This window comes from Pavona decussata, unplaced genomic scaffold (assembly GCF_977016875.1).
Source record: "Pavona decussata unplaced genomic scaffold, jaPavDecu1.1 SCAFFOLD_133, whole genome shotgun sequence".
Lineage (NCBI taxonomy): Eukaryota > Metazoa > Cnidaria > Anthozoa > Scleractinia > Agariciidae > Pavona > Pavona decussata.
The window spans coordinates 179099-200301 of record NW_028145546.1 but is presented as its reverse complement, the minus strand read 5'-3'; the positions used below and the strand labels follow the sequence as shown (position 1 = coordinate 200301).

General features: G+C 40.4%; 1 protein-coding gene across 2 annotated transcripts; it reads right to left on the bottom strand.

Annotated features, from left to right (window-relative positions):
- Window positions 1–5486: 5486 nt before the first annotated feature.
- Window positions 5487–18527, bottom strand: LOC146467996 (polyunsaturated fatty acid 5-lipoxygenase-like). Of its 2 annotated transcripts, none has more exons than XM_085124790.1 (12): window positions 18304–18527; window positions 15881–16051; window positions 14698–14807; window positions 14021–14355; window positions 13412–13559; window positions 12129–12437; window positions 11626–11824; window positions 10291–10453; window positions 9127–9233; window positions 8210–8312; window positions 7184–7402; window positions 5487–6963 (listed from the first exon to the last, which is right to left on the bottom strand). In XM_085124790.1, exons 1-12 carry the CDS (start codon window positions 18447–18449, stop codon window positions 6730–6732), a joined length of 2244 nt encoding a protein of 747 aa, XP_084980916.1. In that variant the 5' UTR covers window positions 18450–18527; the 3' UTR covers window positions 5487–6729. The 2 variants fall into 2 exon arrangements, with proteins under 2 accessions (XP_084980916.1, XP_084980917.1); XM_085124791.1 differs by lacking the exon at window positions 18304–18527 and adding an exon at window positions 16153–16416.
- Window positions 18528–21203: the final 2676 nt, after the last annotated feature.

Here is a 21203-nt window from a genome sequence, read left to right as displayed (position 1 = left end):
TAAACGAACCAAGACAAACCCAGCTGAAATGCCCCATGTGGCATAAAAACAGCTTCGTTGAACACACAGAATAAGAGGTCATATTCAAAATTAAGAGAATCCAAAAGAGGAAAATCAAAACTCATTAGGCAGAAATGACCTTTGATGTTAAACATACGATGGCTAAATCCAAGGCTCTATCAAATCCTCCAAAGCCGCCACAAATACTTGGGAGTAGCGCAGGCTTTAAAAACATACTCGTGTAAGCTAGATTTAAAAAGGCTAAAACCCGCTCCAGGGAGTGGCTTAGGCTTGTCACTCTTTATTTACACACCAAATTCTAAGCCACAGGCAGCCCACATTACAAAATCATTATTTTCATGCAAGGCAGTTATTTGGAATTGACATCGAAGGAATGTTTCTTTCAGTCAATTAGTCGATTTTCTTGTGATTTGGGACTAATATAGCTACAAGAAATAGCTTAGCAAACTCAAACTAATGTTAGAAAAAAATGAGTTTTCCTGGCACAGGCACCTGACCTGAAGTGTAAGAATTAAAATGCAAGAAAAGTGAAGTTTCTACTGACACATTCAAATCAAGCAGTATTCGGTCTTAACAAGTAATTCGTTCTTCCCAGTTGTAGTTAAGGCTTTCGTTCAGGTGTTGTTTTGAACAAAAGTAAATGTTGTACGATTCGCAAGTTAAAGTGCCAGTAAAAAATCTTGTGTCATGGAATCTCATCACACAAAATCGCCCCCAAGACAGAGTCAGGAAAGAGCTCTGGGGACGAGTATCCATTGAGCGCCACTTTAAAAACGCGTGGCGGAAAAAGCCCGCATTATAATTGCACATTCGTATTACACCATCCTTTTCGTTATCAATGGAGTCGTTTCTTTTGCGTTCACTTGTCACCTTTTGTTTTTATTCGTTTCTTTCAATCAACCCTAATCATGAGTCACATACCTGTCATTCCAAAAGTTTCTTTTGTAAAGCCGTTACCGAATTATTACTAATCATTTGACAAACTTTGTTCACACTAATTGTTCGACGTAACAGTATCAATAGGAAGGCAAATTAGCCTGCACTGGCGTGTCGGAATGCACAAAAATGAAGTTTTTAGCATATTACAAATTCAAATTTAGCAGTATTCGAGTTTGAAAAGTTATTCATTCAGATTGACGGTTAACTCAGATCTTGGTTTATGAACGAAAGTGAGTGCTGTTCGATTCGCAAAGTTGAAAGTCACCAGTGCTTCACCGGCCTTCCGTGATTCAATATATCAAAGAAAGATAAGTATTTGTTTTTGTTGTTGTTGTTGTTGTTGTTGTTATCCACCTTTATAGGTTTAATCTTGAGTATGTTACAATGTACATTGCAGGCTAACGGTCTTGGTTTTCTTGGATTTCGTTTGGCGTCACTTGAAAGCCGTCCTTATACAGCTACTTATACTTGACTAGGCAGGCACACCGGTAGACGTAAATGACACTGCATCAAAAGATTTAAAGCGCGGAATCTGTGGTGGAATTACATGATTCGCGTCCTGTTAACAGCCAACTCTGCGGGAGCAGTTGTGATGTTTTCTGCGGACTCGATTAACGCAGCACAAGACGTGGTTTTCGGCTGGATCCTCAGTTCTAAAGAGAAGGACGGCTCTCTAAATCAAATAAAACGTAGTGAAAACGTGCAGCCCGTGGGCTGCCTCAGGTCTCTTCGTTTGTCTACAGGAATCGCCAGCAGATCTCATGTTACAGCCTCGAGCGTGATGCACAACAGCAGGTTTTCCTTTAAGAGTTTCTATGAAATAGAAAAGTGCGTTTTTGTTCGATCTTGTGCTGATCCAGGTGCATGGACAAATTCTTGTTGATATTTTAATTTGATGTTCTTAACTCCTGTGAACAGTGAGTAAGTTTTCCTTGTGGCATACAAAAACGACAACAAAGCGAACAGAGCAATAAAACAGAGCTAAAACATGCTGTTGTGCATCACGTTGAAAAGAACAAATAAACTATGGAGCACGTACAGGAAAGAATGGCAAACTAGAGGCGCTTTCCATTTCTCCGAACTGGCTGGCCAAAGACTGGTTATTCCGCCTAAGGAAAGTACAATTTTCAAGAACTGGCTCCGGTGCTAGACCTTCAAGCTCCTTCCGAAAATGGAGCAAACCATTTCCAAATTCTGCATGATGAAGAATCTTTAGAGCTAAATCTTCAAAATTTCTCGTTCTATTTTCAAACTGATTGGCCAAGCTGGTCAGTTCTGGCAAACGGAAAGCACTCTAGTATAGAAGGAAAATCAGCGCTTTAATAGCAATAAAAAGGATTGGGAAGAAGGAGTACTCGGAGATATTAGTGACGGGGATCCGCGAAGACCTTCATGGGAGTTTGAAATTGGCGATAAGGAACTATTTTAGTGTTAGAAATTTTCTAGCGAATTTTGTTTTTGACAAAACATTTTGGTAGTGACCTCTATCTAGGGCTTTATGTAGACAATTATGAACCCTTTTCCGTTAAGTACTGGGAAGTTTGACGTTTAAAGGATTCACTTTTAGTACGTTTTCAACCAGCCACCCGTCACTAATATACCTGAGTACCCACTCAAGAGCAGCCAACATTGCTAAATGGTGACCCAATTTTCGACCCTACAATATGGGTACCCATGGACCAATTTGGCCAACAAAGGCAAGTATGGGCCAATATTGGCATATATGGCTATGCATGGACCAATATTGGCCAATATGAGTACACATGAACTAGTATTGGTCAATATAGGCACCCATGGACAAGTATTGGCCAATATGGGTACCCAGACACCAATATTGGCCAATATGGGTAGGGACCAATATTGGCCAACCACGGTACCCTGGGTACCAATATTGGCCAATAAGGGTGCCTGGGTACCTATATTGGCCAATATGGGTGCCTGGATACCTATATTGTCCAATATGGATGCCTGGGTACCTATATTGGCCAATATGGGTGCCTGGATACCAATATTGGCCAATATGGGTGCCTGGGTACCTATATTGTCCAATATGGGTGCCTGGGTACCTATATTGGCCAATATGGGTGCCTGGGTAGCTATATTGGCCAATATGGGTGCCTGGGTACCTATATTGGCCAATATGGGTGCCTGGGTACCTATATTGGCCAATATGGGTGCCTGGGTACCTATATTCGCCAATATGGGTGCCTGGGTACCCATATTGGCCAATATGGGTACCCAGGCACCCATATTGGCCAATATAGGTACCCAGGCACCCATATTGGCCAATGTAGGTACCCAGGCACCCATATTGGCCAATATGGGTACCCAGGCACCCATATTGGCCAATATGGGTGCCTGGGTACCCATATTGGCCAATATGGGTGCCTGGGTACCTATATTGTCCAATATGGATGCCTGGGTACCTATATTGTCCAATATGGGTGCCTGGGTACCTATATTGGCCAATATGGGTGCCTGGGTAGCTATATTGGCCAATATGGGTGCCTGGGTACCTATATTGGCCAATATGGGTGCCTGGGTACCTATATTCGCCAATATGGGTGCCTGGGTACCTATTTTGGCCAATATGGGTGCCTGGGTAGCTATATTGGCCAATATGGGTGCCTGGGTACCCATATTGGCCAATATGGGTCCCTGGGTACCCATATTGGCCAATATGGGCGCCTGGGTACCCATATTGGCCAATATGGGTGCTTGGGTACCTATATTTGCTAATATGGGTGCCTGGGTACCCATATTGGCCAATATGGGTACCTGGGCACCCATATTGGCTAATATTTATCTTTGAGTACCTATATTGGCCAATATTGGTTTTTGGCGTAGGAGTGCGGGAGACGATGGGAACGTTCCCCGCTTTATTTTCTCCATTTCCGTTTTTCTTCCCATTCCCTACTTTTTGCTCCTTTTTTATATAAAATAACTAGGTAGCACGTAGTCTACATATGAAAAGCAGTGAGGTTTGTATCAAAACAAGGTCACCCCCATTCTCGCTTACAATCCAAGGCCAGGTCACTTAGCACACAGCTGTAAAATGGGCTATTATAGCAAATAAATAGCATGTTTAAATTGAGCCCGGTATTCGTTCTTGACAAGTTATTCGTTCTACCCAGTTGTAGCTTGCTCTCGGGATTCAGGTCTTGATCTGAACGAAAGTGAATCAGTGTTCAATTCGCAAAGGCACTCGGCAGTGAATCCATGTCGGAACTGCAATGGGTAGCCTGTGCCGAAGCTCTGCTCATGAGTACCAACTTGGGACCACTTTTAAAAAGCGCAAAAAAAAGCATGTATTACACGAATGTATTCGTATACACCATACTTTCATTTTAAATGCACAGGTAAGTCATTTCTTCTGTCGTCACCTTTCGCCTTTTGCCATTATTAGTTTCTTTCAATCCACCGCAATACTTGCCATTCTACAGCGTTCCTTGCCAAATTAAAGGTTCTAGACGAATAGTCAATTAAATAATTTTGTTCACGTCAATTGTTAGGTATGACAGGTAAAATACAAAGAAAAATTAGCCTAGCGTGCACGAATGCACGCAAAATCAACTTTCTGGCATTTTATATATACAAATTAAGCAGTGTTCGGGTTTGAAAAGTTATTCGTTCTCGCTGACAGTTAAGTTCAGATCTTGGCTTGAAGTAGAATGATCAGGTGTTGTTCAACGTCGCTTTTTCATGGTTGTTTGGGCAAACAGTCGGTGAAAAATGGTGAGTGATAGAATTGTCTACGTATAAAAAGAAAATTACATGGTGGCTTGAAGATATGAATTTTATTTTCTCGTGTTAAAAACAAAATTTTCCTCACTCGCTACGCTCCGGCGTTCGTAAAATATTGTTTTTACCGCTCGAAAATAAAAAAAAAATTAATGAAGTTTAAGTTGTGTAATTATCAGATGGAGCTTATTGATAAATTCACTCACCCTAAGACACAGCGAGAGAGTCACTGCTACAGAATAACCTACAGACCCATGGATAAGACCTTCACGGATGCACAGATCAACGGCATCCAGGACTCAGTCAGAGAGCAAGTGCAGAAAAGACTGTGTGTGGAACTCAGACAAATTGACGCACAAGTAGATTGTAAGCAGAGTCCGCTCTTTTGTCCTTACATGCCTAGTGAGAGTACTTAAACTGTGTGCCAGATTCAGGGAGGGGCTTGTTGAGCCAGAGTCATCACTTTTTTGTTAACTGAAGAAAGTAAGATCTGGCAGGCAGGGTGTTTTTCAAAATGTGGAAGAATTTTCAGTACTAGTATCCTTTTTAACTCGGGCCCCAGTAGTCTCGCCCTGCACCCAAGATGTAAAAAATGATTCACTCTTCGTTTTCCAATCAACTTAGCAATAAACTCATAATCGTTTATTGTCTCACATTGATGTCATTTTGACTTTATGTCCCATGTGACAGAATGGACGTTTTTTAGTGTGAGGCTTTGAAAGTAAGTTAGGTTGAAAATCGTTTCATTCTCATGGGGGAACTATTGAACAACAAACAACATTAGCGATACATTGAATTTATATTTGAAGAAATTCCTTTGCTGTGTATCTACTTATATTCTTCGACATGAGAAAAAAATTAAATTAAAATGCTTTACAAATCTTATGTCCTATTGATAATTTTAAATCTGTATAATTCAATGGAGGATCCTTTGGAATTTGAGAGTTCAAAAGGAAGAACAAACTACACCTTGACTCAAAGAATACATCTGAGATTGCACATTATTAGAAAATCTAAAGTTTGAACGTTTCAACTGTTCCAAGGGGCTGTTTGCATGATGGGAGGGAGATCCCAACACTAGGAAGTTCCTAGAGGGCGGATCATCCTAGCGCAAAAATATGTTTTTTGTATTCAGTTTACATGTAAAAGGTTGTATTTTAGCGCTAGGATCTTTCTTGCGCTTAAGGATCTTCCCAGCTGAGAGATGGGAAGGTCCTAGAACAAGCCCGGAACAGGTCCTGACCTAGTACTAGGGACTAAAAAAAAACATAGCGGCGGCCTGGCATACAGTTTCTAAAGGCTGACATTTTTTCTTCTTTTCCTTCTCCACTTGGTAACCACCCGGTCGAAATTTCTGCATGTAAACCAAACGAAAAGTTGTTTCGCCTTGTAGGATCTTCCTCCATTCCTCTATACAAACAATGCCTAAAAAAGGCTATAACTGATTTGAGGGTTTTTAGTAAATTCCGAAGGTGATGACGATCTCATTGCTACGAGACCCCATAAGTATAAAGAGCTCAAAAGTAAGCTGATTATTGAAGAAATACAGCGTGTACCAAATTCGAACACTCGACAGATGCTCAAATAACTCCCGGGAATAACTCCAAGATTTGTGTAGAACGGAAAATAAGCTCTTGTTATTAATCATGCTTTGGCAAGGAACCAGACTTTGTAGGTGCATCAGTCAATTGAAACCCCGGCCCCCCGATCCCCGGGAAATAGCGGGGGAATTTAACATTGATTCGGTGTTAAAACACCGTTAATTTCCCCGCCCCTCGGGTCAAGTAGACTGTTGAAAGCCCCGCATAGGAGGGCATCAATACCGTACATTTTGTTAATTTCTCCGCCCCTCGGGGCCAATGCGTTAAATCCCGGCTATGGCCGCTTTAGATCCCCGCTATGTCCCGGGCGTCGGGGGGCCGGGATTTCAATTGACTGGCGCATTATTTTTTCAACATGGTTTAAGTTAGTTTTCCCCTTTGAATTTTCATTCGCAAAACTCCTCATTACAATTATTAAAAGGGAAAATTAAGTGCAAATACTGTTAGGAAGCCAAGCCGGACTCAGATACGGATACGTGAGGTGCCCTTCCTGAAAACGCTGTTTATTCCTCTTATCCAGGAGGGGTTTAACGGCCGAGTGAAGTCGCTTGTAGTGTTTGGTGACTATAACGCTGCCGGCCTGGTCTGTGAGCTTTGTTCCGTAGTCGAATAATCGGTCAAGACGAAGAGAACCCAAGCTCATCGCTACACCAGCTTGAACCTAAAGGGAAATAGCGATAACAATGATGTGTTTCAATGTTTATTCTGCGTTTGGAAGCTAGTGTAATTCGGCCGGTGCTCGAGCCAGAACAAACGTGGTGTCAGTTTATGCCGATCAAAAGCAATATCACTTGAACTTGATCGATTTTCAAAATTTTCAGACATTGTTAAAACAACAACTAAGATTCCTTATATGTGAAATATAAAAGCCACCTACTTACAGCGGCTAAAACCCCATTTGGCAATCGGTAAGGGTTGAAAACTTCGGGTGCCACTCGGTCGTCATCGTACAGTTTTGTGGGCATGTTCGGCGTGAATGCCCCGTAAGCTGTGATTGGATAATTCACAGCTGTATGTTGTGCTGTTGCAGTCCAGATGAGACGAGTAAAAATGTCCACTAACTCTGCTTTGGTTTTGACTTCTGGAGGAAAACCACGGAGCTGAAGAAAAGAAAAAATGAAATAAAATAAAAGGCATGCGACCGACTTTCAAAGTTCTCCCCACCGTTCGCAGGCCTGGTCTGAATTTTACAGGGCGAATTTTTAAACTCGAAAGAAGTTGACAAAGATGTGTTTTACTTCTCCAGCCGTCTCTATTATTATCAACAAAAGAGCGATTATCACAATTTAGTTACCCAAGAAAGGAGTAGGGTGCTCCATTGCTATGTTCACGTGCTTTTTCTTATTTGATTTTCGCTTTATTTTTTTTTTTTGAACCCGACTTCCTGTTCTGCCGGTTCGGAAAACTCGCAGCTTTGCTACTCTTATAAGACGCTGCGCGCAAGACTAAACTGCAGGCTTAAACTACTAACTTATGCATATGTGGCCTATACCATAAGAAATATTCGATTCAGCGGTAGGGGCGTCAATATCATATTTTTTAAGCTTCGAGTGGAGATTCGTTCTCCTTCCTTTTATTCAGAAATAGGAAGAATTTAAAGAAAAGCGTTCAAACGTTAAATCGGTCGATCCCAAGCGCTGGAAAACACACAACCATAGCAGTGCAGGGCATGGCGCTGTGAATTCATGGAGCAACCAGTGTCACAGACGCGTGTTGGCCAAATGATGATCGATTTTAGTGAACCAATAGCATAAGTCTTACAGTGCGTTTGCTATATATAATTGACCAGTTAGGACATGCCGTACAAGATATTCTTAGGTTAATTTGTACGGATAATAAGATGTCAGCAACCGGCACAAGTTAAAGTAAAGAAATGATTATTTTTGGCAGTCGGTAGAAACTGGTACCTCTCCTTTGCCGCCATGGATGCCCAGTCCCCCGGGTGACATCTCGTTTGCTAAGCCTTGAATTTCAAAATCCTCCAGTACATTCTGGTCAGCGGTGTAGTAACTGAAATGAAAATCAAACAACTTTTAAAACTTCTCTGCAATATTTCATTATGGCATTATGGAAGCAAAACGGTACTTTAATATAATCGATCTGCGTCTCTTTTCTCAGATACAAAATGCGACAAGCGATTTTCTCACAGAGAGAACAATTTGAAAACATTGTCTAATATTTTCAAGTTACAATCCATTTCTATCCTAGCCATCTGTACCTATAGATATTTCTTTATTTTGTCAGAAAACCACCCGAGTACTAGTTTTTTTTTTCTTTTCATTGATTTCAGTATTGATGGTAATGAGAACTCGAATGTAAATGCATGTGAATTTGAATAGTTCCTCGGCCTCTATCTTTCGCCGCGGTCAATCAGTTTTGGGTCACGTGGTCCGAGCGAAAAAAGCAGACTAGTTCCTCCTATCCTGCAATGCAGGCGTATTATTTTGGGCGAGCGGTATAGCCGCCATCTTGGATTTTAAAAGCAGAGGACGATTGGGGAGAGTAGAAAGTGCGACCAAGGGGGTGGGTATTAGGCTGAAAGAAAAAGGAAGGGGATGGAGGGGAGAAGAAAATTTCCAAATACTTCACCGAAACAAACATACCGTGCAGACCTGAGAGAAAGCCGTATATAGAGAGAAAGAAGGCGTCAAGCTAGGAAGCTGACGACTGGGTTTGGTTTTTCAGGTTTTACTTGCCTAATTAATTGGTTAAGAAAGTGACAGGAACAGTTTATAGTGTAGCAAATCAAAAACAAAAACAAAAATCAACAACACGAATTGTTCCATCCCGTGCCAGTGAAGAAAAATTCAGAAATTATACTCACAAGTTCACGTAGTCTTTAACGAGATCTTCGATTGCTTGGTAAATCACTTCTCCGTCATCTCTGTACGGAAAGTATGGCAATTTGGAACGGTCGTTGATTCCACGAGCCTGGGAAAGCAAGTAGGAAAACAGGTGAGATAACCATGCAATGCATGTTTACTAGAGATATGTCTTACTAATAAAATGTTTTAATTAAATATCCTGATTTAGAGAGAGCATTGCATAGTCTGATAGTTTCTCATCTGTATGTTGTAATTCCCATGAAGTGAGACCAAGTGACCTCCCCCCCCCCCCCCCCCCCTCCAAGAGATGGAATAGTAGCGCCCCCTCACAAGAAAACATTTTCGGAATTTCAGGAGTCCATACATACACTTGTGGGAAAAGAGGAAATTTGGTGCAAAGTGTTATGATTTGGAAACAACATGAGGCTTGGCTGTGGCGATTAGGGGCAGCTGTCCAAAGCTTTTACCGGAAAAAAAATCGTCTTCAAGTTACGGACTACAAAAGCTTATAAGACGTGCGCTCAAGGAAGGCATGAATGAATTCAAAACTGTATACCTAGAATCTTGAAGAAGTTCACCCACTGCCTACCCATCAGTGAACTTTTAAAACACCATACGCCTTGCATCGGGGGCAGAAACTGATTAAGGCGCTGTTACACTAGACCATTTTTCCTTCAACCTGTCTGGCAGTTTAGTGGCGACACAAGTTGCACAAATCGCTGTCTAGTGCAACATACCCTGAAATTAACATGTCTGGCAATATTTTTTTGTGGCCGCTATCGTTGCGAAAAGTAGAAGTCGGTTCTACTTCGTGCAACGGCGACTGCAACAAAAACGTTGCGAGACGACGATCCGAGCAACTTTTGTCACAACGGCGCAACGAAATTGGGAGTTAAGTTGCAAGAAAAATTAAATTGTCTAGTGTAGCACAAATGATAGCGTTTCGAGTTCTGTGTTATTCTCGTTGATATTGCGTTCGACGTAGAAGAAGGCACTGTATGGACAACGTTGATTGAATGAATGGATCTTGGGACTCGTATCTGGCATCCCCCGCACATTTTGCAGGGGTGGATGACATCATCATCAACTTGGCAAAGGAGAGAGAGCCTAGTATCGATATCATTGAACGCACTCCCTAACTTTGACTATCACTATTATCATACCTTATTTTTAGCTCTGAAGTCAGTGTCCGCCCACGAGAAGGTCTGATAAGCGCGGACCAACAATGTCGCGGCTCCAGCGTTACCAATAGAAAACAACTGATGCATGTACGCTTTATCGTCCACAAGTTTAGGAATACCAACTTTGTTTGTTGGTAGTAAACCTCTGTGTAAAATCAGAAAATACGGTTCGATAAATGTCACCGACTTGTAAAGGCTCAAATTAAACACATTTGGAAAAACATTTTAACAATTTCCTAGATTGGATTTCCTTATTTCCCCCCGAAGACTGCGTAAAAGGTCTAAGTTCTTTATAAAGCGAAATTTATAAATGTTCGATTCACAGTCAGCTTGACTCCCGGCCATGTCCCATACGCAAATGTTGGTGGAAAAGAAGTTCGTCATTGGCGAGGTGAAGAACTGCTTCACAGGAGACTAGCTATTTTGTATCAAAGTCGAATATGGACTTGGAGCAATATATTATCCAGGCTGGACATTATTTCTGACGCTGAACTAATACACGGAACTAGCCTGCGATAACAGAGGCTTTTTCCAGCTCTTGTCTCACCCCCACAACGCTTGGGCTGGTACTCGCAGGCTACTCCGAGATAAAACGACGAAAGACTGGATGGACGAGTGCTCAACCTATCACGATGAAAGGGTTCGCTTGACAATTTGTGGTCAGACTAGTAACAAAATCCAGACTTTGAATTTAAATGGATCCTTATCAAAATTTATAACTTTTAAAATCTTTGACTAGAGTGGAAGAGCACATGAGATAAGTGGTCTAGTAAGCACAAGAGTTTGAAATTTTAAAATTATTGTAAACTTTGATCGACTCCTACTTGATGCGTTTTGTACAACGGCCTAAGAGCTGGACAAGTCATTGGTCTGTTTAACGAAAGTATTTGTAAAAAACAAAACAAAACAAAAAAAAACAACAACAACAAACAAACTAAGGTTGCGTTCAATTGACCGCATTCCGAAATAAGAATAAGTGAAATAGCTGTTAGATTTCTCTTTTTAAGTAAATTTAAGAAGATGTTTCTGCACACTTTTGCTGACACATGATAATTTAAGAGCGATTTTGTATTCCAGTAACGCCAAAAACCTCTCATGATGGATTTCTTGTCATCATTGTGTGTTTTCTTATTCCGGAATAGGGTCAATCGAACGCACCCTAAATTGATGTGAGCAATGGCAGACTTAACGGAGGGTACCTAAGGCAGGTGTCCCGCGAGCACCCGAGTTTTCTGAGGGTTCTACTTAAACTTTGAACAACAAGCTAAGGAGACCAGGAACACAAAGTGAAACGAATCTGACTTTCTCATTTCGTACCTGCAGTGGTATTTCATCAGCTGGTGAAGCGGGTGCAGTTTTGACAGGTACCTCAAAATGCAAACACAAAATGGCTCCATCATAAGATGGGTCTTTAGTAGATGTTCCACCATTTCTACATAAGCATAGTCCGTAACCTGGAAGCTATCCTTTGCCAGAAGCCACAGGTCACCATCCTCAGGAGAGTAAACTGCGGAATCTGTGGTGTGATAGAAATGGAATAAAACAAAGTGCAGCACAGTCGAAACTCTCACTGCAGGAACCTCGATCTGAAACTGGTTCCCACAAATGCTACATTTGTTTTTGCTAAAATGAAATAGCCTTGGTTAATAATATGAGCGCCAGTTTGTGCCACGCACGTTTTGTGCCAGTACCGTGAAAACTACATAGCCACACTTACCTCGTTCCCGACCCCATATCCTTCTAATAGCTTAACTGCCCATGCATGACGCGCACTAGTTATACGCAAAGAGGAAGAATTCTAGGGTTCAAAATGTTCTTACCTTGCTTATGATCAAGCTGAATCGCAACTGGTCTTAGCTGCGCAGGGAGACCATTGTGTCCAGGGCGCGAGGCAAACAATGCTATGGGAGACAGTGAGGGCCACATTTTTCGAGTAGGCCTGGGCTCACCGATGTCGGGAACGGTAACGAGGTTATCGAAGGCAGGGTACTGCACGACAAATATGGAGCCTGTTTTAATGGCGTCTTCCAGTTTGATGTTCTTCCCCAGGGTCTTTCGTACAGCGGAGTCCCAGTCGTAATTCGGGTTCAAGCGTGGTTTGAGATCAGACCATTTGACACCAACAGAACCTAAAAAGAAGTACAGCAAGGTTTATTTTAATTTGTGTTATTAATACAGATATTCACCCGGGTATATTGCGCACGCGCCAATCTGATTGACTCAATAATCATTGATTATATAATTAATAACCTATACTTGGCGCCACAGTCCTACGGACATGCATTTGTCGGCAGTCATTGACAAAGAAGTTCGAAGTTCACAGTTTCCCGAGTGCAAAGCTCCGACAGGGTCAACTGTAAGGTAGGTCCAAGGACAAATATCCTTGTTTATTTTTCGACACATTCTAACACTGCCCAAATATGATCATGGTACACTCTGATCAATATTCGTCATTCGTATATACACAACGGATATACTGTGATGTACTGCAGAGTGTTTTAAACAAGAAACGACCTCGGTAGATCATTTCCAGCTTTTCTGAAATAAAGTCTGTGCTTTGTTATCAATGCCAGCCTAGAAATTTTTAGACGTTTTCTGTCACCTATGCCACTTTGTTGGACTCCACCTATGATATTGACATGCCTTGTACGTGGTCTTTTGCAAGAGACTGCCCTTGCCACCGTGCTTAAGCTTATGATTTTCTAATGTTTCTTATATGTTTTAATGATGTTTAAGGGGTTGCGGCTCGGATGGGTCTCCTTGTCCCGTTTTGAGCAATACCCTTGGATCACTCATTTTGTTTCTTGTATTTCTAATTTGTTCTTTTGTATTTATTTTGATGTGTCCAATAAAGCTGATAAAAATTGAAAAAAAAATGTGTTGAGTAATTATCCTGCTCAATCTTGCGGAATATCCCCAGATTTTAGCCAACTCGGCCGCAATCAGTTATCAGGCGATATTCCGCCCGATTTCGCTGGATAATTGCTAATTATTTTTTAATCCAAATGAATGTTATATTGTTTATTATCCCTCAAATATTGCCGCAATTTGATAAACAGCGATCGTTTATAAGAACGTGATGTTAGTTATGGATTACACTCACTTTGACCAATTGTAACTTTCATTAGTGACATGGGATTGAGGCCAGCCAACCGCTGCTCAGTAAATACGCCGTCATCACGCCACGTGACATTGTTCACCACGCTTTTGAAAGGTTCCTCTTGGGAGGGAAATCGGAAAAATGGACGAACCTAAAGTAAACAGAATGCATTGGTACTTTCTAAGTAGTTCATTAAAAGAAATGGCTATGCTGTCTATCATCGGTATACATAACCCGTGGAGTGGCAGGTATGAAAGCTGTTTCTTCTTAGTTAGCGGTGCTCTCCAAAAAAAACAACAACAACAACAACAACCTCATCATTTACGCCAAAAAAACTTGAAAGTCTATAGCGTTCCCCTTACCAGCTTACATTTATGACAACACTGTTCAAACTCAGCTTAACATTGCAAAGAAGGTGGTGACGGAAGCAATTAAAAGATGGTAAATCCAAAACCGATCACGTGACATTAACATTAACCAATACCGAGCCTTCGCCGTAATATTTGGAGACACGTGATCTGCTACCATGGGGAGGCGCTTTTAATCGAGAAATAATACATCAAAAGGAAAAATGCAATGGAAAATTACAGTAAGGAAAAATATCTTGATTACCATTTCATTATCCTGTTGCTGCTTGAGAAAGAAGTGATAGACTTGTTCGTAGTCCGAGATCTTCGAGAACTCCTTCTTGTTCATCTTGGGAAAGTTCCGAATGAGGGCAGCGTTTTTCTTCAGCATGTATCCATACAGCTTCATCCACGTCTCGGTGAAAGGATCCGCCAAGGTCAGGTTAATTAAAACATACGCGTTTATGTCAATTACAGAGAAGGGAAGATCCTTTATGTGGCCCAGTTTGTAGATTGTTCGCTTTTTTTCCAGGTCTTGTCCTCTACTTTTGTGGCAATGAACTGGGGCTTTTTGTGGAATGGCCACAACGCATGGAGCACCTAAAAGTAATTGGAAAACTTCAGTGCTCAAAAAGGCCGATAAGTGATAAAAGGAGCTTGATTGGCTTAGCGGCCATGGTATATGTATACCATGCCCAAAAAAATAGCGACCGTTTAATTGTCTTCTGGTTGTTTTTGCTCAACGAAATCAACGAGGTCTAGAAATATTTCTTCATTGTTTTAAATAAACAATTATTCCACTCGCGCTTGTTGGATATGAGATGATTATAGCCAATTCGGCGCTACGCGTCTCGTTGGCTATCTATCATCTCATATCCAACGAGCACTCGTGGAATAATTATTAACTATGACATTTTAAAGAATTACAGAGTATGAACTTACGTTCATTGCATCCAACCTGAGGCTGGTATCCAATCCAACCCGGACAACAATCGTAGATGTTATAATGAACAAGCTTGCGCACTGGATACCAGTAAATCTTTGTCTCGTTTCTGTGGGAACAATAACGTTAGTGGGGTATATTTCTTCAGCTCTTAAATGCTCAGCTAATTCTAGAAATATCACCGTCGTAAGCTTGTCATATCGCTCCATGAATAAGCTAATTAAAGTAGTAAATCACGGGACAGGCAAAAGATTCGCGCAAGATTACAATAAGTGGTTTTACTGTCTTTTTAGTATAAAAGCCTGCCTGTTATTTGATATGAATGTCACTACCATGTATCGTTCAGTCAAATTTGCCCTCCTGCCGTAGTGCCAGTCTCGAAGTTATTTTGGTTTGTTTGAGCTTTCGATGACGTCTTCCTTATGCACCTTTACAACAAAAGACATGACGGGGCTCGTTCCCAGAGTCTCTTCTCTTAAGGGAGGAAGAGAGACCCTGGAAACAAGGTTGAAGCAAACCGCGCCTGTGTTGATTTATGCGCTGTATAATTACAATCGTTTCTCTGGTACTTTTTTTTAAAAACCAGAATTTCTGTTTTATAGCCCTTGCACATGGCTTTAATGAGTAATTAGAATTGAAACTGGGTTGCTAAAAATTACGCAGTACGACCAATAGAAAAATACATAAATTGCTGAAACTGCTCCTTACGATTTTTTTTTTCATGCATACGCTAAAATTATTTCCTAAAACTTTGATAATTCAGTATTGGTCATTCTCTCGTATGAAAAATTATTAACACACTAAACAATTCTTTTAGAATTTATAACTATGTATACAAAGATGAATGCGACACATTTTCGATTCAAAAAACTATCAGTGGTACTGAGACCTACGTACTGAGAAAATTTATTCAGTGTGCAACGGGGACTTAAACTCAGACTCCCTTTTTTCCTTACACTTACATGTAAAATCAAAGAGAAAATGATCGAAGGAAAAACTTACTATTATAAGGAATGGCGTGCTGAAAAAAACATTTCTGAAGAGGTACATAACCTTAAATCGCAGCGGAAATTATACAATCATATGGAGAACAACAAAGAACTGATTTGATATTAAAAGACCGCGGATCAGGATGCTAACACAGACTAATACAAAAGATTTAATTATTTTGTTTCCACTTACATTTCTTCTTTGCAATCTAGGTTTGGAAAAGATGGAATTCCACAGTCCACAATTTTGAGTTTCCTCACAACCGTGGCGTTTCTTCGTAGGACAAGTTGAGTTTTAACTTTTGGAAAAGCGCACACATTTTGCCCTTTTTCAGGTACAGGGCTAGCTTGCGAGTCCGATGTTCTGAAATTTAAAAGGAAAACTAAGCTTTAGTAAAGACAATAGCAATAGTTTTCTGCTGTGTAATTTCCCATACAAATTGAGGATTTTATGAAGTGAGTTACCTAACAGAAACAAAGCGAAATGATAAAAGAAAAATGAAAAGGGCAGGTGAAACCGTAGATAAATTCATTAGTAACAGACGATTTCAAGTGCCAAAGAAATGATTAAAATTAAACTTCAAAAGCAATAAATCCGCAGAAAAATTCTCCTTGTGTACTCAGTTATGCCTCTAGCTTCTTCTTTTAACGATGGCTGGTGCAAATCTTACAAATGTCAAAAGCGGCGGCCAATTCTAAAGGGAGAAGAAAACATTCTACACTATACGATCCATACGCACTCGAATTAAAAAGAGCAATCATTTCTTTTGCCGGATATTACCAACAATAAAGAAACATTGTCTAAACATTTGTGCGCTAAACAAACCATACGAGATTACTTGTAGGTTAAATCTAATCAGCCGACAACGAGATTTATTTTTGAGCCACCTTGAACTCAATTATTAATCCCGCGTTAAAATTTTTTGCCCTTCTCTACACGTGAATTTTGAGCGAAAGGATTGAAGGAATTGAGTTTCTTTTTAAATCTGACCTCAACTTATTTTCTTTTACAATGTTTTTAGGATAATTACCACTTTCCGTTTATCTCGATTTTTGACAGGAAAGAGCAAATTTACGCGCTGAAATGAAATAGGTAATCGTAGGTAATTGCTTAGTTAACGAGACTAGTATTCAAATATTCACTAATTTGCATATTCGCGCGTGAAAAAATGAACGGCAGTTTTTCAAGACCAAGGTTTCTCTAGGTGTTTTTTAAATTAACAGTTGCCTCTGATATATAATCAGGATCATTCGGGATTTCTGATTCGATTGAGAAATTAACTTTATGCTAGAAAATATTATTGTTCTTTTTTAAGCGTAGGCGAGTGATTAAAACTTTCATTTTAGTTAATATTAAGGATATTACGTTAATTGCCTCCGAGAAATCGCAAATCATTTACCGAGCTCCAGTGACCGCGTGGCCGTTGTCTTCAAGACGTGGTGCTACAATTTTAGGGAAAGGGAGGGGAGGATCGACCAAGCATTTTCAGTGCTTCTGCCAAATGTTTGGGCTTAAAAGCAGTCGCAGATTCAGTAATAAGCCTTTGTGGTTCTTCTGAGGTACTTGTAATGTACTTAAAAGCAGCTCAATTCCTATGAAGTTATTACAAATTTTGATAGCCAAACGTAAAGGTTTTAAAGAGGACTTCTTTCCTCGTCCCTTTCCTCCCCATTCACTTACCAAGTTCTCTTGTTCCAGAAAATTGTATGAAAACTTAATATTGAGATAATACTGAGATAAGCTCATGCAGTTCGAATGAAAAGAAAAACAAAACGAAACGAAACAAAAACAATGGACAACATGCGCATGGAAAGGGCACTTCAAATGAAAATTAATTAAACTAAAAGAAAATATATTTAGTGTTGAACACAATGAAATTATGATATTACTACCTAGGTATTATCCTGTTGTCCCCGTAGTAGTTGCTTACAATTTTTGCTTTGGCTGACGAGAAATTACTGAAGACAGATTAATACTTTCATGTATTAACGCTAAATGAGGCAGTCGCATTGCTTAGAAAGAAATGACGCAGATGATGTCATGATCCTATCGACTTCGATTCCAGACTCATTCCCAGCCCCTATAAATTCAGTATACTGTGCATTGGGATGCAACAGAGATTTCATGGAGTCATGGGCCTTAATCACACGCAAGTGGAGTTTAAAACTTCGGATGGCCCACAACCCATTGCGAGCTAGGCAAAAACTTTGACCTGCCCATGACCCATTGCGAGCAAAAGGAGCAGGACTGGAGGCGAATAGAAGGGACGGCGACAAAGACAACGAAACCATCATTTGCATGGAAATATAAATTAACTCAAATTCATGTTATTGACGTAATTCGCGATTATTCTAACTCGTTCAACTTGTACAAAGACGGGGAACTTTTCAGGAATTAATATAAATTGGTAGGAGTGGCATTCAAGTAAAGTTTCAGTAAGTTTTCCACAAATTAACCTTGACTTTGATGATCATCCCAAAACAAGGAGAGTAGCCTTAGTTAAACATAAAACATCTACAAGGAGATTACATTTATGCCTTGCTTGTATGAGTGTAAAACTCGACAGACCCTGAGTCACAGCATAACGTATAAACTTTTTAAACAAGGTACAATACCTTCGTTTGTGGCGCGCTGGTTTTGAACTCACGTTCTCATCTGTCAGGACATTTCCACTGGCTACAAATTGCCCATTATACAGCCAACAAATATAGCAAAACAATACTAAATTACCAAGCACCACAGCCAATTGAGAAACCTGCATTTCCTTGGTGAATTTCAAACTGTGCCTTGTGTGTTAAGTTTCCACTCATTCACGGCTGCCATAAACAGGTCAAATCGATCCAACTTTGCTATCGGCGTAAATTTTCGCATGTCAAATCTCTTAAGAGTTGTATCTTTGTTTGAGGTATTTCCATAATAATGGCAACTGATGATCTCTTTCAAGAAAAATAACAAAAAAAAATAATAATAAAATAATATAAAATAGGTGAAAAATTAAAGGATAAGATCAGTATTAATGCCTTGCAGCTTTGCGGCTAATAGCAATTTTGCACGAAAATTGTTTACTTGGTGATACAAGTAAGAAACTTCGTAGGGATATTCATATTTGCTTACTTTTACATTCCACCCAATTTGCCATCAAAAATTGGAAAGTGTAAATTTTAAGATTATTTTTTAAATATGACGGACATTTTAGCACGATGGCCTCCATTAGCTTAACTGAAGACGACGAAGCCAAGCCAACACAACGTAGATCAGAGTTAAAAGGATTTAGCAGTGGAAAATGCAAAAATTACATACGCACGTGATATATATGATAGCTTTTGCGAAATCAAAGGGCCATTTATACGGGAGCGTCTTATGGTGAGGGGTGGGGGGGGGGGGGGTGACACAATCGGGCAGATAAAGGGTCGGGATGCTTACACGGGTAAGAAACATTTAGAGCAAAGTTATATTACAGGCAATATAATCAAGATGGCCGCCGTTCAAAACCGATGACGTAATTTTCACGCCATTTCACGTTATCTAGTCGTGGTACAGACCTAAACAGAAACACGTTTGGATGCACTATCAATGGTTGGCATGTGACGTCATGACGGCCATGTTGGTGTACAGGAAGCACACCAATTCTGGGGGTGAACTTCCATTTTTATGCAAACTATGTGAACAAATTTTCTTTTTTTTTTGTACACCAACATGGCGGCAATGCAAACCACCTACGTGACTGCCAAATTAGATTGTGAAAACTTGAAAATTCTTGGAGATACGAGGGGGAAGGGAACAATGTGGTGAACTCAGTGGCGGACATCTTGAAAAAATAACAGTCAAATGTTAAAAAGATTGTTAAAAAAATGAACTTTGCGTGCATTTCAGATGGCACATCGGGTGGAATTTAAAAGTAACCAAATACACAAATATTCCTGGAACGTTTTATGTTTGTATCACTAAGTGAATAATTGCAACTTTTAGCAGCTACCTATTGGGGTCAAATCATCTAAACATGGGTTATGATCGTTAACTTCAAAAGGTGTGAAGCATAGTGCATAGAAGCGATTCAGGGATGGTAATCGAAATCATCGAATAGATTGCAAACTCACTTGTCGACCTGCCAGTTCCAAATGACCTTTTTGACCTCTCTATCGCCGAGGACTTTTTCGACAATCGAGGGATTACTGAAACTCGATTCACGTCGGCGAAAATAAAATTTCTTGTTTTAACTGTTGAAGCACCCACGTTCTGTAGTAGTTTCTTATCCAAACGAAAGGGCTTATTAGAGAACGGGGAGTTAATAGATAGAGGCGGGGCTTTTAACACGGTCATTGTTGTTATATGCCCGTGGAGAAGGGGGTGGGGGTGTATTCAGGTACATTTAGTGACGGGGAGATGTGAGTGAGACCAAGTTGTCAGAACCTTGAAAACCCAAAAAGCCCATTCATCTCCCCACTAAAACCACAGAGAAAGCCCCCACCATATTTCTAACTCCTAAATGTCCCCATGTAATCGCTGATTTCAATTTCCCAAAAAAAGATCTTCGCACCTCCTCCGTTTATACACCCGAGTAACCCCACCCTGACGCGCCTTTTATGCAACAGCAGAGAACCCGTTATCCTGTTAAAAATTAACTAATAACAACTTCAGGTAGTTCACGTGATCAGGTGTCTCGACACCAGCACAGATGCAGACTTGTTGATCACGACACCTCGTTCACAGGAACACCAACAAATGCTCTTTCAGTATGCGTCAGAAACGTTTTGACTGCAGTAGCAGTTATAAAATCGAAGTCATATGAAAAGGGTAGCAAAAACTGAGCAAAAGGTCTTGGCAAAAATTGACCGCGAAAAGATTACGCTTGCACCAAAACATGTAAGAAAGGCGGAACATTCTGTGGCTCATCTTCCGAGGTGTAAGAAACGGGTACAATTTTTTTGTTCTACGTTCGTGAAAGGGGTAAATCTGTTATGTGAAACGGTAAGGGCTTGAATCTGAGGAGGAGATTCCTCGTATGAAACTTTATTGATTAAAGCATTGCGTTTACGGCAAGCGACAGTTCTAATTAACCGATACAATAACGACTTTCTGCATTTGCCGTTTCTACGCGAGTAGTTTGTCTTAGCCATAAACGTGATAGTTATTTTGAATTTCCATGTCGCTCTTCTCTCAAGAAAAGGTAAATAGAAATTAAATCTGTTGTTTGCCGCAGACGTGAAGCTAAATAGAGGGCTTTGGATTCTAGTACGCGTAGGAGTACGAATAAGAGAGATCTACCTTCATTTTTTTTTATTGAAGTACTAAGAAGAGATTCATCCCAGGAAGCTCCATTGTACTCTCTGTGAGCGACGAACTTGACGCAGTTGTTTTGAATGATGGTAGCAAAGCCCTCTCCTGATTCCAAAAAGACGAGATTCCCTACGTTTCCAGGACTTGTTAGTAAAATGACGACAGCTCTCTCGTTTTCCCGCCAAAATGACACTGTTTCACGCGCATGCGCTCTTTGTCTATTGAACAACCTCGTAGT

Coding starts and splice junctions, on each gene's coding strand:
- LOC146467996 (XM_085124790.1), bottom strand. CDS start 18,449: ATGCAGGTTTCTCAATTGGCTGTGGTGCTTGGTAATTTAGTATTGTTT. Junction 16,052..18,303: donor CCAGCGCGCCACAAACGAAG/GTATTGTACCTT, acceptor TTTAAATTTCAG/AACATCGGACTCGCAAGCTA. Junction 7,403..8,209: donor TCCATGGCGGCAAAGGAGAG/GTACCAGTTTCT, acceptor TCTTTTCTTCAG/CTCCGTGGTTTTCCTCCAGA.